Here is a 20,569-nt window from a genome sequence, read left to right as displayed (position 1 = left end):
ATCCCAGGAAGAAAGAGGAGGCTGGTGACCTGGGCTCCCATCTCCTCCCGGGGCTTCAAGCAGAGCCTGGGCATCACTCTGCGACCCCGGGTTTGACATACAGGAAGCTGTCAGAACAGACCCCCTGGGTGATGTTGGGGCAGGAAACTTCTCTGGCTCCATCCAGGCCACCCTGAGGATGGGGCTGGAAAACCTCGAGGGAGAGGAAATGGCCTAACAGGTTCAATAACCGGAGCACGGGCTGGAGCCTGAGAACATTTCTCCAGGGTCCTGTTTCCTAGACGACACCATCTCATCGGCAGGGAAGGGAAGAGAGAGCCTCAGCCGAGTTCCAGCCGGCCTCTCCCCTCCTCCTTTTTCAGCACAGCTCCCTGTGGGCGCACACGCACACACACACACACACACACACACACACACACACACACACACACACACACACACACACACACACACACACACACACACACCCCACCAAACCCTGAGCTGAATGGGAACAGAAAAGGAGGGGCCCAGGCAGTCCAGAGGTTAAGGGCAGGAAGTCTCCGTGAGGCCAGGGAAGGAGGGGTCGGATTCCGAGACAGTCACTCTGAGGACGGCTGCCACCTGTGTAGTCAGGCTGCAGCCTCAGCAAACTGCCAAGGAGCCTCCTGTCCCTTGCTCCCAGGTCACACTCCCCTTTAGCTTTCCACCAAGGCACTGCTCTGGGGGAACCACAACTACGCAAACACTCTCCCTCCTGTGCAACAGGGCCTAGAAGAACAGCTCACAGGGTCTAACCCAGGTATTCCGCAGCGCCCCCCAACACAGCCCTCTGGCGTCTGGCCCCCCTCTGACACTGCCCACTTCAGCAAGTGAACAGGGAAGCTCTGCATCTGGGGAGAAACCCAGACCATCACTGCCACGGCACATCCACCATGGGCTGGAGGACTGGAGACGGGAGAGGAGGGTCTGCAGGGGACACTGAGGACAGGCAGGTCACAAAGAGAAGGGGGGCAAGGTGCAAAGGATCAACCAGCAACAGCCAAACTGATGGTGGGCTGTAGCCAGGTGACGACAGGCCACCTTACCATCAACTCCCAGCGCGCCACCTCGCCCTCTCCTATGCCTCCAAGAAGGCTTCCACTGTTAGAGGCCCCAGGGATCCACTTTAGAAGCCCATATTTACACAACTCGCAAGGTACCTCAGGTAGAAACGCCATCAGATCTATTACTTAGCTGCTTGTCCTATTAATTCCTCAACTAGACAGTAAGCCTCTCCAAGCCAGAGGCCATCCCCCAGGGCCTAGAGTTCTACCACCCAAAGGAAGCATTCCATAAATATGGCTGACAATGGTGGTAATGGTGCTTTCTAGGTCAGGAAAGCATCTATCCAGAAAGAAAAAGAAGAGGATGAAGAAAAACCCTCCCCGACAAACGCCCCTGAGAGATATCCAGCCTGGGTTCACAAGTGTCCTTCCTCGGGCTTGAGAGAGAAGCCAGCTGCTGGACCACAGAACTTTGTTTCCCCGATTCACTAGGAATGGGTGTTTCAGCCACAGGCTGGAACCGGAGGACAACACTGTCCTCTGTTTTCGGGACATTCAGCCCCACCCTAGGCAGGCCACCACATTGCACAACATCATAGCCTTTGGGGGGGCTGCTCCCTGGAACTGAGCAGTGCACAGCTCTTGCAACTGTACGCAGCAGCCCTGCACCCAGGCTAGGGGACGGGCAAGTGTAGCTTTCCCTGCGCACCAATCACTGCTAGGATGGACACCTGCAGAGCAGCCAGAGGCATCTGTGAACAGGAGGCTGAACACACCTGCTTCAAGTTCAGGTCCACAGGCCTGTTCCACGATCCAGAGGCACGTGAAATGTGGAGCTGAACACCTCGGCAGTCAGCCAGGCACCAGGTCTGTGTGGACCCTCAGCTCCTTCCCCAGACCTCCCAAGATCTCTTTGGCAGGAAGATCACTATCCATAAGTTCAAGTCAATAAATATTTACTAAGCCCGTGCTACATGCCAGGCTCTGTGCTAGGAGCCAGGGACACTGAGATAAAGCGGGACAGACAGATGGTGCCAACACAGCGTAGCAAGTATGATGGTGGAGGTGCTGTGGATGTTGAAAGGAGGGATCCTGGAGGGATGAGGAGGACGTATGTGGAGAAGGTCGTGCCTAAACCGGGTCTTTGTTTTTTTTTTTAATTTGGCTGTGCTGGGTCTTAGTTGCGGCATGTGGGATCTAGTTCCCTGACCAGGGATTGAACCCGGGTTCCCTGCATGGGGAGCGTGGAGTTTTAGCCACTGGAGCACCAGGGAAGTCCCTAAACTGGGTCTTAAAGAAAGAAAAGTAGGAGTTTGGCAGGAAAAAGGGTGGGGGGGGGATTTTTGGGTAACAGCCTAAACGTGGAGGGTGTGCCCAAACTCTGAAGCGTTCAGAATTACCAGTGGTAAAGGCCGAGGCAGGGGAGGTGAGGGATGCTGGGCCGACGGGCAGAGGCGGGATTATGGAGGGCTCTGGACCCCACGCTAAAGGTTTCGGCAGGTGGTGTGATGCCTTTTAAGCAGGGGCAACAAAAGGTCAGCTCTGGGTTTTGGATAGCCTTCCCTGCCCGCCGAGTGGAGGCAAGGGGTCAGAGACAGAGGGACCTGTTGGGAAGGTGTGACAGAAGGCCAGGCAAGGTGGGGACTTCCCTGGCGGTCCAGCGGTTCAGATTCCGCGCTTCCACTGTAAGGGGCACAGGTTCGATCCCTCGTTGGGGAACTACGATCCCACATGCTGTGCAGCGCAGCCAAAAAAAAAAAAAAAGAAGGCCAGGCAAGGACCTAGGGGAAGGACACCCCCTAGGGCAATCCTCGTCCCAGGAGAGGGGTGCTCTGTTGGATGACAAATCTAACTCCACGTAAAGATGGTATGCCTGGAGGCTGGGGTGCCTGCGTCAGGCTCGGGGAGGACGCCTGGACCCCCGGGCTGCTTACCCCCAGCTGATTCAGCAGCTGTGTCTGGAGTCTGACTCGGGGAGCTCTTCTCTAACCACAGAGAGGGTGCCCAACTGAGTACGCAACCCAGCTCAGCAGGTTGGGGCAGAGCCCAGCAAAGGGCAAACAAGCGAAATCACACACCCCTGGGCAAGGAGTGGAAGACTGGCTCAGAGCCAACCCCAATCAGAAACCGGCTCCCATGCGGCCGTGTTAACTGGTCCACCCTTTGTCCTTGAGTCCCAGCTCCCTGAGCCTGTGTGTTCCAGCCAAGCAATAGCACCGTCCAGGGATCAGATCACATACCCCAAGCCTCAGAGCTGCGCCCCCTCCCTCTCTTTTGGTGTAAAGCCTCCACATGAGGACCTCCCAGGCAAACACAGGCAGGGAGAGTCCAACAGAGACACACAGACAATCCCCGTTAGGGAACCGATCATGGCCTACCGCATGCTTCTCCTTCAGGTCCATGGGCCCAGGGTACTGCAGGCATGCCCAGAGGAAGGTGGTCACCCCCGAAAGGAAGGCTCCTCCCCAACATGTACGAACCCCAGTGACTCTGTCACAGTCACAGCATCTGGGGAAAAAAAAGAAAGAGGTCCCGTAAGGCCGGGTTGCTGGAAGGGGCAGCTACTGTGAAACACAACAGTACCATCTAAACAGTTGAGCAGGACGTGGAGAAGACGGTGCTGGTGACCTCCAGGGCCCCGGCCTGTCCTGGCAGCAGTCAGCTTTACAAATTCCACTCTCTGCGGCCAGGAGGGAGAGGGCTACAGCAGGGATGCTGGAGGGCTGCAAGCTTTCCCTCTTTTACCCTAATTTTTGGAGGCACGTATGTTTTGTTCCGTGTGTACTCTTTGACTTGCTGACTTCCAGAAAGCAGGAAAAGCCATGGCTCATCAGCTCTTTATTTATTTATTTATTTTGGCCACATGTGGGATCTTAGTTCCCCGACCAGGGATCGAACCCGTGCCCCCTGCAGTGGAAGCGTGGAGTCCTAACCACTGGACTGCCAGGGAAGTCCCATACCTTCACTTTTAAAGAGGTGATGAGGGACTTCCCTGGCGGTCCAGTGGTTAAGACTCCGCGCTTCCACTGCAGGGGGCACGGGTTCAATCCCTAGTCAGGGAATTAAAATCCCACAAGCTGGGCACGGCGCGGCCAAATTTAAAAAAAAAAAAAAGTGAAGGTAAATTGGAATCTAAATACAACTTGAATAATCAAGCAAATGGTGGGAAGAGCAGCAGAGATGATCAAAGTAGAGACGTGCTCACTCCACCGCCACCAGGAGCACAGCTGGGAAACACACACCACACATGCCAACACGTACATGCCCACAGTCAGTGGGCCTCTCGAGCAGCTGGCCAACAAGGAGTGCTCAACAGGGACCTGGACGGGTGTCCACGAGGATGGGGGATCCAAGGCGACAACAATCTAGAAAATGAAGATGAGCCTAACCTCCCCACCCACCACTCCCTCCCCATATAACCCCGAGTCTCACCCATCCATCCTGGCGGCCAGCACACCTTAAATGATTTCAGATGAGTGTTTGGGTAAAGAGTGCCACTGAGTAATCTGGTTCGGTGCCAGGTGACTACTTGAGGAGAAAGAACTAACCTGCTGACTGGGGCAGTTCTTTTGGGGGCCTGCAGCAAAACCTACGTTAAGAGGAGCTGGTCAGAAGCCCAGGAGAACTGATCCATAAGAGAGCTGTCTAGAAACAATATAAAAAAAAAAAAGCTGTGTCCAGAGGACCCCAGGCAGGAGGCCCAGGCTCTGCAGGCACTAAATCCGACCCACGATCCCGTCCAATTCCTCGCAAGACGTCACAGCCCTGCACTGCCAGGTCTGTCCCTACCTCTGCTTTTCCAACCAGGGCCCTCAAAGCTGAGCTGGCCCCGGAGGGTCAGAGACAGACAGTGACGCTGGGAGCAGCACCGCAGTGCAGCGACATTTGGTTTTTGGCAGCCGACTGAAATGGGATCCTGAGAGGCTGAATGCACTTCTGCCTAAGGCCGCTCTGACTCAGGCACCCTGGCCCTGTTTACAAGTACAGCTCAAGGTCCCCATGACATCCCATGCCAGCAGGGGCTGGATGAGGCAGTCACCACACAGGGAAAGGCACCAGGAGCCAGACGGGGATTATGCTTAACTCCTTCTGCCAACACTACAGGAGTGAAATAACTCTGCGGCTGGATGGAACCACAGCAGTTCTAAAAGGGCAGCCAGGAGCACGACATTTTTCTAAGAGTCTCTGTTTTCCCATCACTCCATACATGGGATTCTGGGAGAGAGTTGTCCTTAGCTGTCTGATCTGAAACCAGCAGCTGTATCCTTAAAGGGCCAGGTCCACTCCCCGCCCATTGTGAAAAAAAGCACAGGCTTCAAAGCCAGACACTCGTGGGTTCAAATCCTGGCTCCATCATGTATCAAGTGCCAAACGACCCTGGCAAATCACTTGTCTCTCTGAGCCTCGGTGTCCTTGTTCATTGAATGGAAGTGATGATACCTATTTCACAGCTATGCAACAGGAATTATGTAAAATACTATATGCAGAGGGCCTAATACAGTATTTGGTACATGGTAGGTCTTAATAGTCGCCATTACTATCATCTACTATCATCAGCAAACAAGTAATATGAAGAAAGAGTCACCGAAGTCAAGAATGAGAACTCAAAAGTAAGGAGAAAAAAAAGAAATAAAAGGCATAAAGATTGTAAAGAGGGAATTCCCTGGCGGGGCAGTGGTTAGGACTTGGTGCTTTCACTGCCAGGGCCTGGGTTCAATCCCTGGTCGGCAACTAATATCCTGCAAGCTGCGGGCATGGCCAAAAAAAAAAAAGATTGTAGAGAAATAAGTAAAACTGTCTTTATTTGCAGAAGACTCAATCATACATGTAGAAAATCCTAAGGAATCTACAAGTAAGATATTAGAACAAATAAGTGTGCAAGGTTGCATGATACAAGGTCAAAATATAAAATGCAAATATAAATTTCTATACGCTATAATGAAATATAGGAAAGTAAAAATGTGTAAATATCACTTACAGTACCAAAAAAAAGAAATACTTAGGGATGACTTTAATGAAAATACACATAAGTCCTATACACTGCTGAGAGAAATTAAAGAAGACCTAAACAAAGAGAGAGCTATACCATGTTCATGGAATGGAAGACTTAATGTTAACATTAATGTTTTAATATTTAAATTAAATAATATTCGTATTCATACATTTCTATTTATCAGTATTAATATTAATAGGCACCCATCAGAATGACTAAAATGAAAACGACCGATAGTACCTAGTGTTGGTGAGGATATGAACTGATAAATTGCTAGTGGGAATATAACATAGTATAACCATTTAGGAAACCATTTTGGCTGTTTCTGATAAAGTACAGGTGACTCTTTAACAAGGCGGGGGTTAGAGACACCGACCCCTGACACCACCCTCCCACCCCCCAAGCGCAGTGGAAAATCCACATATAACTTTACAGTCAGCCCTCCAAATCTACAGTTCTGCATTTGTGGATTCAACCAACCATGGATCGTGTAGCATTCTGGTACATATTTAGTGAAAGAAATCCACATATAAGTGGACTCATGCAGTTCAAGGGTCAACTATATACACTTATTATATGACCCAGTAATGGAAACATATGTCCTCAAAGAGAATTACATACAAATGTCCATAGCAATTTTATTCAAAATAGCCCCAAACTGGAAAAAATCCAAATGTCCACTCAGGTGAATGGATGAACACACTGTGGTAAATCCATACAATGGAATTCTACCCAGCAACAAAACAGAATAAAGTACTGATATACACAACAATATGGCTGAATCTCAAAAAACATTTGATGAGTGAAAGAAGCCACACACAGGGCTTCCCTGGTGGCGCAGTAGTTGAGAATCCACCTTCCAATGCAGGGGACACGGGTTCGAGCCCTGGTCCGGGAAGATCCCACATGCCACGGAGCAACTAAGCCCGTGTGCCACAACTACTGAGCCTGTGCTCTAGAGCCCGAGAGCCACAACTACTGAGCCCGCATGCCACAACTGCTGAAGCCCGTGCACCTAGACCCCATGCTCCGCAACAAGAGAAGCCACCACAATGAGAAGCCCGCACACTGCAACGAAGAGTAGCCCCCGCTCACCACAACGAGAGAAAGCACATGCGCAGCAACGAAGACCCAACACAGCCAAAAAAAAAAGCCACACACAAAAGACTGCCTACTGTATGATTCAATTAGTATAAAATTCAGAACAGGCAAAACTAATCAATAGTGGCAGCAAGCAGATCAGGGGTTGCCTGGGGGCAGGGGGAGGGAATGACTGCAAAGGGCACAGGGATCTTTTGTTTAATATCTTGACTGTGGGTGGTGGCTACAGGGGTATATACATTTGTCAAAATTCTTTGAACTATATACTTAAATAGGTGCATATCATTGTATGGAAATAAGAGTTGCCTCCATAGAGCTGATTTTCCAAAAGTACAGTGGAATCCGAGCTCAACTAACCTCTAAAATGCCTAGCACATGCAAGATTTGGCAGATTTATAAAAGAGAAGGGATAATGAAGCAAACATTTATCCAGCACCTGTAGTGTGTTACAATAGCAGATACTTAGTAAGTATACGGAATGGTCCTGTTTTCAAAGAAGTATAAGATGCGGTCCCTTCCCTAGAGGGATTTATAATATAGTGGTTTGGGCTATTATGAAAAAAGATAACAATTCAAGTTGGCATTGACATACTAAATGAGAATTGCAAACAGGTGCTTAGGAGTAAGACGAGGAAGGGCTACCCAAGCAAGAGCCACAAGTCCCAATCAAGGCACCAGGGAAGAAATACAGTAGCCTTTTTTTTTTTTTTAATTGGGGTATAATTTACAATGTTGTGCTAGTTTCAGGTGTACAGCAAACTGAATCTGTTATTCATATACATATATCCACTCTTTTTTAGCTTCTTTTCCCATACAGGCCATTAGAGTATTGAGTAGTGTTCCCTGTGCTATAGAGTAGGTCCTTATTAGTTATTTATTTTATATACAGTAGTGTGTATGTGTCAACCCAATCTCCCAATTTATCCCTCCCCCCGGGAGCCTTTTTGAAAGATAGTGATCTGACCTGTTTGGTTAGAGCAGAAGGCCTGAGTAGGTCAGACTGAAGAAATAAATGAAGAAATAAATGACCACATAGGACAGGGAATCAGGGGCCTTTGAAACAAAGACACCCTGAGGAGTCACTGAAGGTTTCTGAGTAGGTCTCAGGATTTTAAAAGGGTAGAGAACGGATCAGAGGAGAAAGGGAAAGAAATTACAGGCAGAAGAGTTAGAAGAAAATTACAATAACCCTGGTTTGCCATGACGGGTATCTAGACAAAGGCAGAAATGAGAACGAAGGGGTCGATGCTTCCTGCTGCCAAGCTCAGAACCAACATCAAAAAGAACTAGTGTGGGGACTTCCCTGGTGGCGCAGTGGTTAAGATTCCACCCTCCCAGTGCAGGGGGCCTGGTTTGATCCCTGGTCAGGGAACTAGGTCCCACATGCATGCTGCAACTAAGAGTTTGCAAGCCACAACTAAGGAGCCCGCCTGCTGCAACTAAGACCCGGTGCAGCCAAATAAATAAATATTTTTTAAAAAAAGAAAACAACAAAAAAAGAATGGGTGCCCAAGGTTCAGGCTGAGGGTGAGCTGAGGAGTTGGCTCTCCTTATCTCTTCCAACACAATCTTCATTAGCTCTGCTGGCACTCTAGGCACGCCCAACACACCAAAAACACAATTTGGTGGACTCAACTCAGCTGAAAGTGCGCTGATGGATGCATGGATACTCAGTGGGGGGGAGGTTTTTAATCACAAGTCTCGGGGTTCTATCCTTGGTGACATCCTAGTCAATATCTTTATCAATAACTTGGGTGAGGAAACAGATGGTATGCTAATCAAATTCTTGGATAGCACAAACCTGGAAAGGAGATCAAAGTCAAGCTCCAGGAAGATCTCAACAGGCAGAAAATGATGGGCCAAATCTAATAGATTCAATTTAACTGTAAGAGATTCGATATTAACGCCTGCACTTAGGTTCAAAAACTACTGTAGTAAACTACTACAAATGGCTTAGTTAAATGCATTTTCAAAATAAACGGCATGGTCGCCCAGAGTTCACTCACATTTAGGCTGCATTAACAGATATGCCAAGTCCCCCAAAAGACAGGGGTTAAGTCTGATTCCTGTACATTTCAGAGCACACCTGAAATATTTTGTTCATTTGTGCATCACACACTTTAAGAAGGACACTGACTAAAGTGGAAGGCTTCCAGAAAACAGCAGCCAGGTTGGAGAAACTATCACATGAGAATTAATGGAAGGGACAGAAGATGCTTGGCCAGGACACCAAAAACACATCAGGTTAGAGCAGAGACAGAAGGGCATGATGGCTGCCAGGGGAAAGAAGGGCCAGGCTAACTCTGGGAGGCTCCAAAAATAGGGACTAGATTAGGGGGAGGAAGCTATATGGAGGCCGACTGGGACTTAATATGAGCAATATCTTTTGTTTTTTTTTTTTTGGCTGCGTGGCTTGTGGGATCTCAGTCCCCATCAGGGATTGAACCTGTGCCGTGGCAGTGAAAGCCTGGAATCCTAACCACTAGACCACCAGGGAGCTCCCAAGCAATATCTTTTATACATATTAGAACTGTATTAAAAAAATGGAAGAGGCCACCCTGAGAGGCAATGAGCTCCCCATCACTAGAGGGATCCAAGCAGAGGTGGGGAATTATGGAGCTAATAAATACATCAGGTAGCAAATAAGAAAGAGATGGCTTTTTATGGTCTCTTCTAACTCCAAGAGACTATGAAATCAAGAAATCCAGTAGCATCTACCCATGAAAAGATGCTCAACTCTACCCACAATAAGAGACATTCAAATTAGACTACCCCAGGGGAACAAAGCTCGAATATTTTCACCACTGGACGTCAAGGTTTTATAAAGCTACAGTAATCGATGCAGTGTGCTATTGGCCTGGTAATAGAGCCTAGAAATAGACCCAGACATATGTGGTCAATTGATTTTCGAAAAAAGGTATAAAGGCAATTCAGTGGAGTAAAAGGCTCTTCAACAAATTGCGCTGGAACAATTGAATATTCAGATGCAAAAAAAAAAAAAAAAACCTTGTAAATATAGTTTGCACCATATACAAGAGTTAACTAAAAATGGATCATAGACCTAAATGGAAAAGTGAAACTATAAGATTTCTAGAAGAAATAATGGGAGAAAATCTTTGTAACTGTGGGTTGGATTTCTTAGAATCAATACCAAGAGCATAACCTACAAAAGAAGATATTAATAAACTGGAACTGAGTGGCTGAGGATAGGAGTGGGAGGGAGAATTTTCACTGTATATACTTTTGTGCCTTTTGATTTTCAAACCATATGAATATACCAAATGTATCTTTAAAGAATCAGCAACCTCTCACTCCTGGGGATATATACCCACAAGAAGTGACAACAGGGACCCAAACAGATATCTGTACACTCATGGTCACAGCAGCACTATTCACAATAGCAAAGGTGGAAGCAACCTAAGTGTCCATCAACAGATGAATGGATAAACAAAATGTGGCCTATACATACAATGGAATATTATTCAGCCTTCAAAAGGAAGACAATTCTGACACAGGCTACCACATGGATGAACTGTGAAGACCTTACACTAAGTGAAATAAGCCAGTCACAAAAGGACAAATATTGTATGATTCCTCTTATTTGAGGGTCCTAGAGTAGTCAAATTCCTAGAGACAGAAAGTAGAAGGGTGGTTGCCGGGGACCAGAGGAGGGGGGAATGGGAAATTAAGTGTTTAATGGGGACATAGTTTCAGTTGGGGAAAATAAAAAAGTTCTGGAGATGGATGGTGGTGATGGCTGTGTAACACTGTGAATGTACTTAATGCCACATAACTGGTTAAAATGGTAAGTTTTGTATTATGTATATTTTACCACAATAAAAAGAAAATCAGCAACTTCTGGGAATTCCCTGGCTGTCCAGTGGTTAGGACTTGGCGCTTTCACTGCTGAGGCCAAGGTTCGATCCCTGGTTGGGGAACTAAGATCCCAAAAGCCACGCGGTGTGGCCAAAAAAAAAAAATCAGCAACTTCTGATTTTGCAATTGGTTCTGGCTTACATTACAAGGAATATTCCCCCACTGCCTTCCATGTCAACTTTAGGGATGTTTATGCTCTTTTTTTTTTTTTTTTCCCAAATATTTATTTATTTATTTATTTTGGCTGCTCCTGGTCTTAGTTAGGGCATGCGAACTTCTTAGTTGAGGCATGCATGCAGGATCTAGTTCCCCGACCAGGGATTGAACCCAGGACCCCTGCATTGGGATCGTGGAGTCCTACCCACTGGACCACCAGGGAAGTCCCTATGCTCTTTTCAATACACCTTTGAGTCTCTCTCCAGTATATATCTTTTTTGCAGGTGTTTCCCAATATTTTTCTCTTCACCTTCCTACTAAGGAAGACTGCTATCAGGAATCTCTTTTTCAAGATGATCCTGAAATTAAGAAAACTGGGTTCCTATCATTACACTATTTCCAGTTTCCCAAAAGGTCGCTGTGAGCCCTGAAAGGGTCTCCTTCCCTTGGGCACCCCTCATTCCCCATCACTCTAGGCCTTTGGATGCAGGCATCAGGCCGGGTCTAAATCTGGTCCTTAACCTACTTGCCACGCCATGTGATCCTGTTTACTACTGGCTCGGCAACCACAGGCAAAGCTTATTATTACACGAACCCCTGGTCACTAAACCACACATTTCTGGCTGGCCGGTCCCTTCGGAAGAAAAACATTCCTGCTGCAGCCGCCGGCTTAGCCTTTAGTTCACCTGTGTACTGTAAACAAATCTGGGCCTGCTCAGAAACCAGAGTTCAAACAATATTTTTAAAGGAGCCTATCTTTTAGGTCAAGAAAGACGCTCTCGTGAAACCAACGCTGATCCAATAACCAGATAAAAAAGATTAGCACACGTTGACTGGCAGAGAAGTGCCAACCACGACTGGGAACCTTCTCACTTAAACACCAGGAATGGATTTGAGAAAGGCTATTCTCAGAGCTCAAACTCGACTCAGGTGAGGTTAAGTCAAGCCTTGGGTGTAGGTCACATTTACAATAGCGCTCCTCCCTCGCCCCATAGAAATTGTTTCCCAAGCCCAACACCAGGGAAGCAGCAGTGGAAGGAACCGAAGGATAGCGACTTTCATTTCTCATGAGTTCTGCAGGAGTTAAGCTTTCCGAAAGGCTGATTTTCAGCCCTTGGAGCTGGCACTCCCTAGCAACTTCTCAAAATAGAAATGTGAAGGGCTTTCTGTTTTCTTCCATCTCACCACCCAGCCCTGGCTCTCCCGGACTAATCTTCTGATGTCGGGTCACCACAAACAAGGGGTGGGAGTGGGGGGTAGGGTAGGGGTTCAAGGGCAGTTAACTCTCAATTCTTTGGTGGCTGGTTATCCAAGGGGATGGTCTGTACTCCAACTCCCTGGCCAATGCACTTCTCCATGGTCTCCACCAGTTTCCCTGTTTGTCGTTCTGACAAAAACCAGAGAGCAAGGAAGTTACAGCTGACATGGCAGTTGAAATAAGCCTTGCAGAGTACATACAGTATGTGGATTTTATGTGAACATCTACCCCCAGTTCCAGTTCCAGTTAATCACAGTCTACGTTCTGATGTCTTCTGATCTTTACAGTTATTTTTTTTAAACTCCATGGATCATTTTTATTTGACTTTTTAGAAAATGAACCTTACTCGTGCCATTTAAAAAAAAATTAAAACTACCTCGTTGGATTACTAAGATCAGCTCTTCTTTTACCAAGATCACCATAAAGACATACCACCATGGTATTTCTTCTTTCTTCAGTGCTTCTTAACCTTTTTCTGCCTCTGCACTATTCTTAAACACAATCACACTCTCATTCATAACACCTCTAATGACACTACAGTGGTTCCCCCAAACAGAGGAAGGGCTACCTTGTCCTGACTCTGCCCCTCCCTGCCTTTCCTGAGAACCACTAATTTACACCCACAAATAGAGACCACAATAAATATTAATACAAGAAATCAGCCAGTGAACTACCTGCCGGTTACTTAAAATTAATAAATGCAAAAATATATTGAGAACCTAGTAAGTCCTAGACTCCATCCAAAGGATCCTTATATATAGACCACCTCATTTAATGCTCACAACCGCCCTGCAAAGGCTGAGAGAAGTTAGGGAACTTGGTTTTCTCAGATCACACCTAGGAAACAACCGGCTCTAGTGGATAAAGGACTCAAGAATCTGGACTTCAGAGTTCCAGCCCTGGGACCTTGATGACCCTGGCCCTGGCCCTTTGCCTCTCCCAACAGTTAGTCTCCACATCTGTAAAATAAAACGTTAAAATTCCCTCCTGACTTCCATCTTCTAAGAGTACCCAGGCTTAACTGAACTGTGTCACTACAGCTGAGGTGAGGGTCTTGGATGAAGCATGAGAAAACTATCATCGTCCCCAGTACACAAAATCACACACAAGAAGGAAAAGGGATTGGATACAGAGCTCCCTCCTTTTTCTCCCCAAGAGCCACACACACAAAAAAAGAGGGTGGGATGTAGCAGCACGTGACCAAATCAATGAACACGCCAAAGTGCAGCCCGTGGTCACACACCAATGAAAGAGCAGGGTTTCCCTTGTAACTGGCACCGGGCAGGGGCTCACACAGCAGCACACGAGGGACTTTAAGAACTGACTTCAGCGGTGAGCAGCAGAGGAACGAGAGCACAGCAGAGAGATCAGTTTATAGGGTAGGAAGTAATGTTCCTCTGGTTGCTTCTAAGGAGTCTTTAAACAACTTTCTGGAAAGGCGGAAAGGGGCGGGGGCTGGTGGGGGTGGGGGCAGGCAGGGCATACTCCAAACTGCAACGTCGCTGCTCAGGGTTGAAAAGCCCCTCCGGCTCCATCCACCTGGACACAGGGGACGTGGTCAGCACGAGGGCCCGGACGGCAGCTGAGAGCGCGCGCAAGGGAGGCAACCGTCTGAACTGGGGCTGGGATGGGGACTCCCAGAGACCTATAAATAAACTGAATACCAGCGCTGGAAGCCTTCTGGGCTGGGGCCCAGGCACCGCAATCCTGGGGCAGGGAGTCTTTGTTGGCGGGAGGCTTCGATTTCTGACGCGGGACCCCCAGAGGGCCAAGCCAGGGCCGAGGGCAAGTGTGAGCACCTGGGGGAAGGAAATGGCCAAGAGCTGGAGGCAAGAGCCAGTCCCTTGACTCCTCCACCGAAGGGATTCCCCCGAGACCATTACCTGGGTGCAGACCCCAGACTCGCCTCCCCTCGCCCAAGAATCCCGAGGACGCGGAAGGCCGAGCCCCACGCCCCTTTGCTCCCCTTGCTTCGGGCCACGGGCCTTCTCGTACTTACCGGGGCCCGGGGACCAGTCTTCCTCGCCCGCGTCCTCTCCCCTCCCTGCCCCCTCCTCACTTCGCGTCCCCTCCTCCAGGGGCCGCAGCCATGTCCGTTACTGGCAACTCCAAGGGGGTTTGCCTCCTTTCTCGGACAACGGAGTCGCCGGCTCGCTAGCTAAAGTCCTGGGCGTCGATTGGTCGCAATCCGAGACGGGCGGGGATTCTTGGCTTCTTATTGGCTGAGGGGAGCACTAGGCTGTAGCCACAACCTCCCCTCCGGGAGCCTGGCGGAATTAAGTGCCAAGTGATGCCGGCGGGAGAGCGCGCAACCACTGTCCATCCTTGAACGTCATGCCGTAGCGTTTTCTGATCCAGAGGTCCTGACCAGAGGCGAGGGCACGGCTTTCACCTAGGTTAGTTTTCCTATGGAATTATCCTAAAAATATCAACGGGCCGTCCCGCCCCCCGCCTTTCTTTTTAAAATAAGCCCTTTGCAGAGCGCCTGTGTCTCCAAAGCTCCCTCCTTGTTGCTGGGAACAAATGCCTCGAGACACCTCGCTCAGAGACCTTGGAGGGAGTCCCTCTGGGACCAATACTGCTTCCAAACCAAAGCTGGAGAATCTAAGGCAATACTGCAGTTTTTCTCCTCCAAGCTCGGCTGAACTCTAAAGGGAAAAACAAGTTAAAAAAATTTTTTTTTCTAGATAATTAAAGAAGTCGCCTGGGAGACCTCTCTTGGGAAAACAAAGCAAGCCTGTGTCAGTATTTACTTCTGTTTTCCCAGAGATCTAAGTCTGGAGAGTTGGTTTTTTGTTTTTTAGTCTGTTTATAAAACTGGAAGAAGGTCATGGCTGGTCCTGGGAAGTAAGAGCCCCTTCTCCCTGTTAATGAATTTGATTATGTAATTAAATCTCTCTTTCTTTTCAGCTGGACAAGAAGGTGCCATTTCAGTGCCTAATCTTGTATGTTTGAACTGTTTTAGCTGTTGTCTAAAACTGATAGAATCATGTCCCTTTCCTGCATACAAAAATCTTCTGCTGTTTATCTTCGCCAATAGAAAAAGTCCAAATCTCTCTGCCTGACATTCAAAGCCCCTCATAAATCGACTCAGACATACATTTCCAGGCTTAACTCCCCACAAGCCAAACTACTCCTGCAGCCACACAGATTCACTAAATGCCTCTGGGACCCTCCCACCTCTGCTTCTTTGCCCAAGGGTTTCCCGGTGCTTTGTAGGTTCCTTCCTACCAATAAAATCAACGTTCAAATCCACACCCATCCTAAAGGTCTACCCTAAACACTACCTGCCCAAAAGCCTTCCCTGACTTTTAGTCATTGAAACTCTGTAGCACTGAGCTTTTCTTTGTGTCTCCACTGCTGCCTTTACAAAAGTATGCTTTGCACAGAATTATTTTTGTAAGACTTCAAGCAACCTGAAGGCAGCTGGCTTATCCTGGCAGTCCACACAGCACCTTATTTGGAGGCTGGTACCCAGTAAATGTTTGCTGAACTGAACTAGTCAATTGCCTGTATCTAATGTCTTTTCACTTCATCCCAGAAGGCTTATATGGCTGCATTTGGAAGGTTATTAGCAGGTGTAACATAGTCATCCTGCCCTGCTCCACTTTGTACCCCAGTCGCCTCTGGCCATACTTGTTTCTCTGTTCCATTGGGTTTTATGAATATCACTCAACAAATTTGAACTGAGTGCCTACCAGTTTCAGGGGCTGTGCCACAGTCCTTCACTGTGCATTGACCATCCCCTCTGTCAATCCCCCCAGCTATAAAACTTTGCCTAAGATGGGACTTCCCTGGCGTTCCAGTGGTTAAGACTCCTTGCTTCTACTGCAGGGGGCACAGGTTCCGTCCCTGGTTAGGGAACTAGGATCCAGCGTGCTGCGCAGCATGGCCTAAAAAATAAAAATTAAAAAAAAAAAAAACTTTGCCTAAGAAGTAAATCAAGTCACTCGATCCAAAACATACTGATACACCCACTCTAGATTCACCCTGGCTAGACTTTTTGTGGCTCTGAGGTCTCTATGGCCATGTCTTCTTGGTTGTCTAGTAACCCCAGGCAGCTGTACCAATCCTTCTTCACTCTTCTGGAGCTTTCCCTATCTCTCCCTACCAAAATGACCTTGATGGGAAGACCAAGGCCTTCCAGTGGAGATGTCTCATCCACTTCATCTACTCCTATTCCCCTTTCAACATTCCTCCAGGGAAGAGATACTCCTCTTCCTTTCCCCATCTGTATCCTCAATCCCTTGCCTCACCCCAGCCTATTTCCCATCTCTAGGCTTAGCTTATGCTGTTTGCGGTACCTGAAATGCCCTTTTCCTTTCTTTCGAACTCCCGATCAGCCTTTAAGATCAGAATGGCTTGTCCCTGCTCTGTAGATAACTGTATCATTTCACTTACCACATTGTTTTATATCTTTGACAGCAAAATAATATTAATAATACATTAGTATCCAAGGTCTCCTTCTCTCCTCCTGGATTCTGTCTATGCCTGTTAGGTTGACAGATCATTGCGCAGTAACAGAAGAATAGAGGAGAGGTAGGACTGAGAAAGGCAAGCCTTGAGTGATTGGGTTTACTTTGGATAAGATGCAGAGTTACCGGCAAATGAAAGCAGTTGGGTTTGAAAAGGGAGCAGGAGAAAGTGAAGAGACAAGAGCCAGGATGGTGTGGGTTAGGGAAGAGCTGGAGGAAGTTTGGAGAGAGGAAATAGAGAAGCTTTAGAGCAGAGTGAGAAATGCCTTAGGGGAGTAGGTGGAATACCTTTCCCCTGTTTGTCTGATACTGTACAGTGAATGACCTGGGAACCTAACAGGTAAAGACAGAATCCCCCTTAGCGAAGAGGAGGAGGGAAAGAGAAACGAAGAATAGGATTTTAGGAAGGTTTCTCGTAAATCATTTATGTAATTCCCCCTTTGACATTTTTCTCAAGAGACTACAATAAGATCTGAAGTTGCTTTGCAATTAGTTTTGGATGCCAATTATCATTTCTTTGTATATGATTCTGTATAGATACTGGACATATCCATCCCTAGGCTTTATGTAGTTAATAACATTGTCTAATTATATGTCATTTCTCTTCCTGTGAGCCCCTTGTGTCCAAGGACAGTGTCTTCTTCATCTTTGTGTCACTGTTGATTAACAGAGTGCCTGGCACACAGTAGGTGTCTGATAAATGTTTGTTGAATAAATGAGCTGGTGCTCAATTATCCTCTTTAGCATCCTTTTTTTTTTTTTTTTAATAATTTCTAGTTTTGCCTTTATTCCTGGAGGATATTATTATCAGGGGTCCCAAGTGAACACTTGAAGTCTTTTTTTTTTTAATTTTTATTTATTTATTTATTTATTTATGGCTGTGTTGGGTCTTCGTTTCTGTGCGAGGGCTTTCTCTAGTTTCGGCAAGTGGGGGCCACTCTTCATCGCGGTGCGCGGGCCTCTCACTATCGCGGCCTCTCTTGTTGCGGAGCACAGGCTCCAGACGCGCAGGCTCAGTAATTGTGGCTCACGGGCCCAGCCGCTCCATGGCATGTGGGATCTTCCCAGACCAGGGCTCGAACCCGTGTCCCCTGCATTGGCAGGCAGATTCTCAACCACTGCGCCACCAGGGAAGCCCTCTCTCTAGCATCTTTAGTTGCTTCCTGTCCTTGCCCCTAGCTATATAAACATTCATAGTTCTCATCTCTCCTTAGAGCAAAAGAGGGAGGGGGAACTGTAGAGGGAAAAGAGAAGGAGAAGGGGAGAAGAACGAAAGAGAGGAAGAAGAGGCCTTCAATACTAAATGGTCTGGTCTATGTGACACTCCTCTGCCATATAGCTAACGAATCAACGAGCAAGAAGCTCCCTCTCTGTGAACCTAAAACTGCTGTAAAAATATGAAATCTTAATAAAAAATTAATTAGAAAAAAAAGGGGACTTCCCTGCCAGTCCAGTGGTTAAGACTCCATGCTTCCACGGCAGGGGGCACGGGTTCACAGCACAGCCAAAAGAAAAAAAGAAAAAAAAAAGCTCCCTCTCTGTCTGCGATGTTATGTCTCTGTTAGACTAGCCAGTGTAGTAACACCTGATGACTTCACCTTAGCTACTACAGTCAACAGAGAATCACTGCTTCATTTATTATATTTTGTGGCCCTGGGGAATATTTAAGAGACTTCGCTGAAAAACTCAATGTCGTGTGACTCTTAAGAACCATGTTTCAAATATTGTGAAATCAGCCTGGAATAAACTCCTTCAAGACTGACCAACGTGGGCTTCCCTGGTGGCGCAGTGGTTAAGAATCCACCTGCCAATGCAGGGGACACGGGTTCGAGCCCTGGTCCGGGAAGATCTCACAGGCCACGGAGCAACTAAGCCCATGTGCCACAACTACTGAGCCTGTGCTCTAGGGCCCACGTGCCACAGCTACTGAAGCCCGTGCGCCTAGAGTCCGTGCTCCACCGCAAGAGAAGCCACCGCAATGAGAAGCCCACGCACCGCAACGAAGAGTAGCCCCCGCTTGCTGCAGCTAGAGAAAGCCCACGTGCAGCAACAAAGACCCAACGCAGCCATAAATTAATTAATTAATTAATTAATTAATTAGAAAAAAGAGAAGCCATTGGAGTGTTTTAAGCAAAAGAGTACCTGCGATCTGATTGGTGTTTATAAAATTACGCAGGTTGGCTACTGGGTAGAGAATGGATCATAAGGAAGCAAGAACAGCTTTGAGAGGCGCAGAGAGGAGGCCTGGCAGTAATGTGGGCAACACTGTCCCTGTGCTAAACTGGTGGCTGCCTGGGTGGTGAGTAGACGTCTTAAGAGATCTTTAGCAGGTCAACTAGGCACAACTTAGTGATCGATTGGACTTAAGGTCTGGGGAGAAAGAGGGAAGGGTGACTCCTAGGTTTCTACACCCTTGACCTCATATAGTGTCAGTTATAATGACAAAGCACCTGTTCAGCTCCAGGTGCTTCAGAAAGGCTAATTTAGAGCAAAGGACTGAACAAAAAACATCAGCCGGAAAACATTCCTGTGTATTTATGACTTCACTTCACCTAGATGGAAACATGAGAGGTGAGTCAGAAAGCGTGAGTAGCTCAGCAGGGCTGATTCAGGTTTTTGAACAAGGAGTGACAGGCCGCATCCCATCCATGCAGAAACACGCCCCTCCCCCCTCGCACTGGCGCATCCTTCGTCTTGCGCCATCCTTTCAGCCTAATCAGGTGTTTGAAAGTGACAGGGTGAAATGGTGATTGTTTAGATTCCTGGGCTGAAATTCTTTTAACTTGTCTGAGCTAAACGCCACAATCAGAATTAGAGTCCCCTGCCAGAAATCATACTTTCAGGATCCACATTCTGCAAATGGCTAAGTGTTGATTGTTGCTGCAGCCGAAGTTTCAGACCCACCTATGGACACTTGCAGGCTCTTTGAAAGGAGGGACCAAATGATCAAAAGACGTGAGCAGACAATTTACGCAAGAAGAAACCAAATATTAGGAATTGTTATTTTGGAAGAAAGGTTCAATCTCACTAATAAGCAAAGAACATTAAATTAAAACAAATCCAAGGAGTTCCCTGGTGGTCCAGTGGTTAGGATTCGGCACTTTCACTGCCGAGGGCCCGGGTTCGATCCCTGATCAGGGAACTAAGATCCCGCAAGCTGCATGGTGTGGGACAGCCCCACAAAAAAAGAAAAATGAAAACAAATCCAGAGGAGCCATTTCCCATCTGTTCAATTAAATAAAATAATAAAATTTAATAATGCTGAAACTGTAGTGAAACTGGTAGGTTTAAACATTACTTTTTGATTGTAATCTACATTGTTATAGTGTCTGTAAGGGGCAATCTGACAGCAGGTGATAAAGAACCATAAAAGGATCAACTCTTGATTATCTCTTTTTATGGCAGTACAGCTTTAGGAAATAATTCCAAAGCTTTGTGTGGGTGGGTGGGTGGCAGATACAGCAATGAACAAGTAGATAGAAGTCCCTCCCCTCATGGAGCTCCCATTGTAGTTGGAGACATGGGGGAGAGTTGCTGACAGATGAAAACACAAGTAAGTAAAATAGTGTGTCAGATGATGGTAAATGATATACAGAAAAATAGTTGGGGAGGTGAATGGAGAACACCAAGGGTTGGGATAGTTTGAGATGCGGTGGCCAGAGAAGGCTTCACTGAGAACATATAT

General features: G+C 47.3%; 1 protein-coding gene and 1 long non-coding RNA gene across 7 annotated transcripts in view; one reads left to right on the top strand and one right to left on the bottom strand.

Moving 5' to 3' along the window:
- TMEM94 (transmembrane protein 94) overlaps nt 1-14,516 on the bottom strand; it is a 34,840-nt gene extending 20,324 nt beyond the window's left edge. Inside the window, exons 1-3 of one of the 2 annotated variants that reach the window (XM_082371701.1) lie at nt 14,409-14,496; nt 14,074-14,208; nt 3,404-3,533 (exon numbers count right to left, since the gene is read on the bottom strand). In XM_082371701.1, the coding sequence (XP_082227827.1) occupies nt 3,404-3,427 (24 nt within the window). In that variant the 5' untranslated portion in view covers nt 3,428-3,533; nt 14,074-14,208; nt 14,409-14,496. Of the gene's footprint in view, nt 1-3,403; nt 3,534-14,073; nt 14,209-14,408 lie in introns of both variants that reach the window. The other variant, XM_082371700.1, reaches the window with a different exon arrangement.
- Nucleotides 14,517-14,663: 147 nt separating this feature from the next.
- The window catches only part of LOC309618250, a 35,786-nt gene continuing 29,880 nt past the window's right edge, over nt 14,664-20,569 (top strand). For 4 of the 5 annotated variants that reach the window (XR_014238367.1, XR_014238368.1, XR_014238369.1 and 1 more), the window contains exon 1: nt 14,664-14,805. This is a non-coding gene — a long non-coding RNA (uncharacterized lncRNA). The remainder of the gene's footprint in view (nt 14,806-20,569) is intronic. The other variant, XR_014238371.1, reaches the window with a different exon arrangement.

This window comes from Balaenoptera borealis (genome assembly GCF_965194805.1).
Source record: "Balaenoptera borealis genome assembly, chromosome: 20".
Lineage (NCBI taxonomy): Eukaryota > Metazoa > Chordata > Mammalia > Artiodactyla > Balaenopteridae > Balaenoptera > Balaenoptera borealis.
Note: the sequence above shows the minus strand (reverse complement) of the source record. Positions and strands in the feature narration are given on the sequence as shown.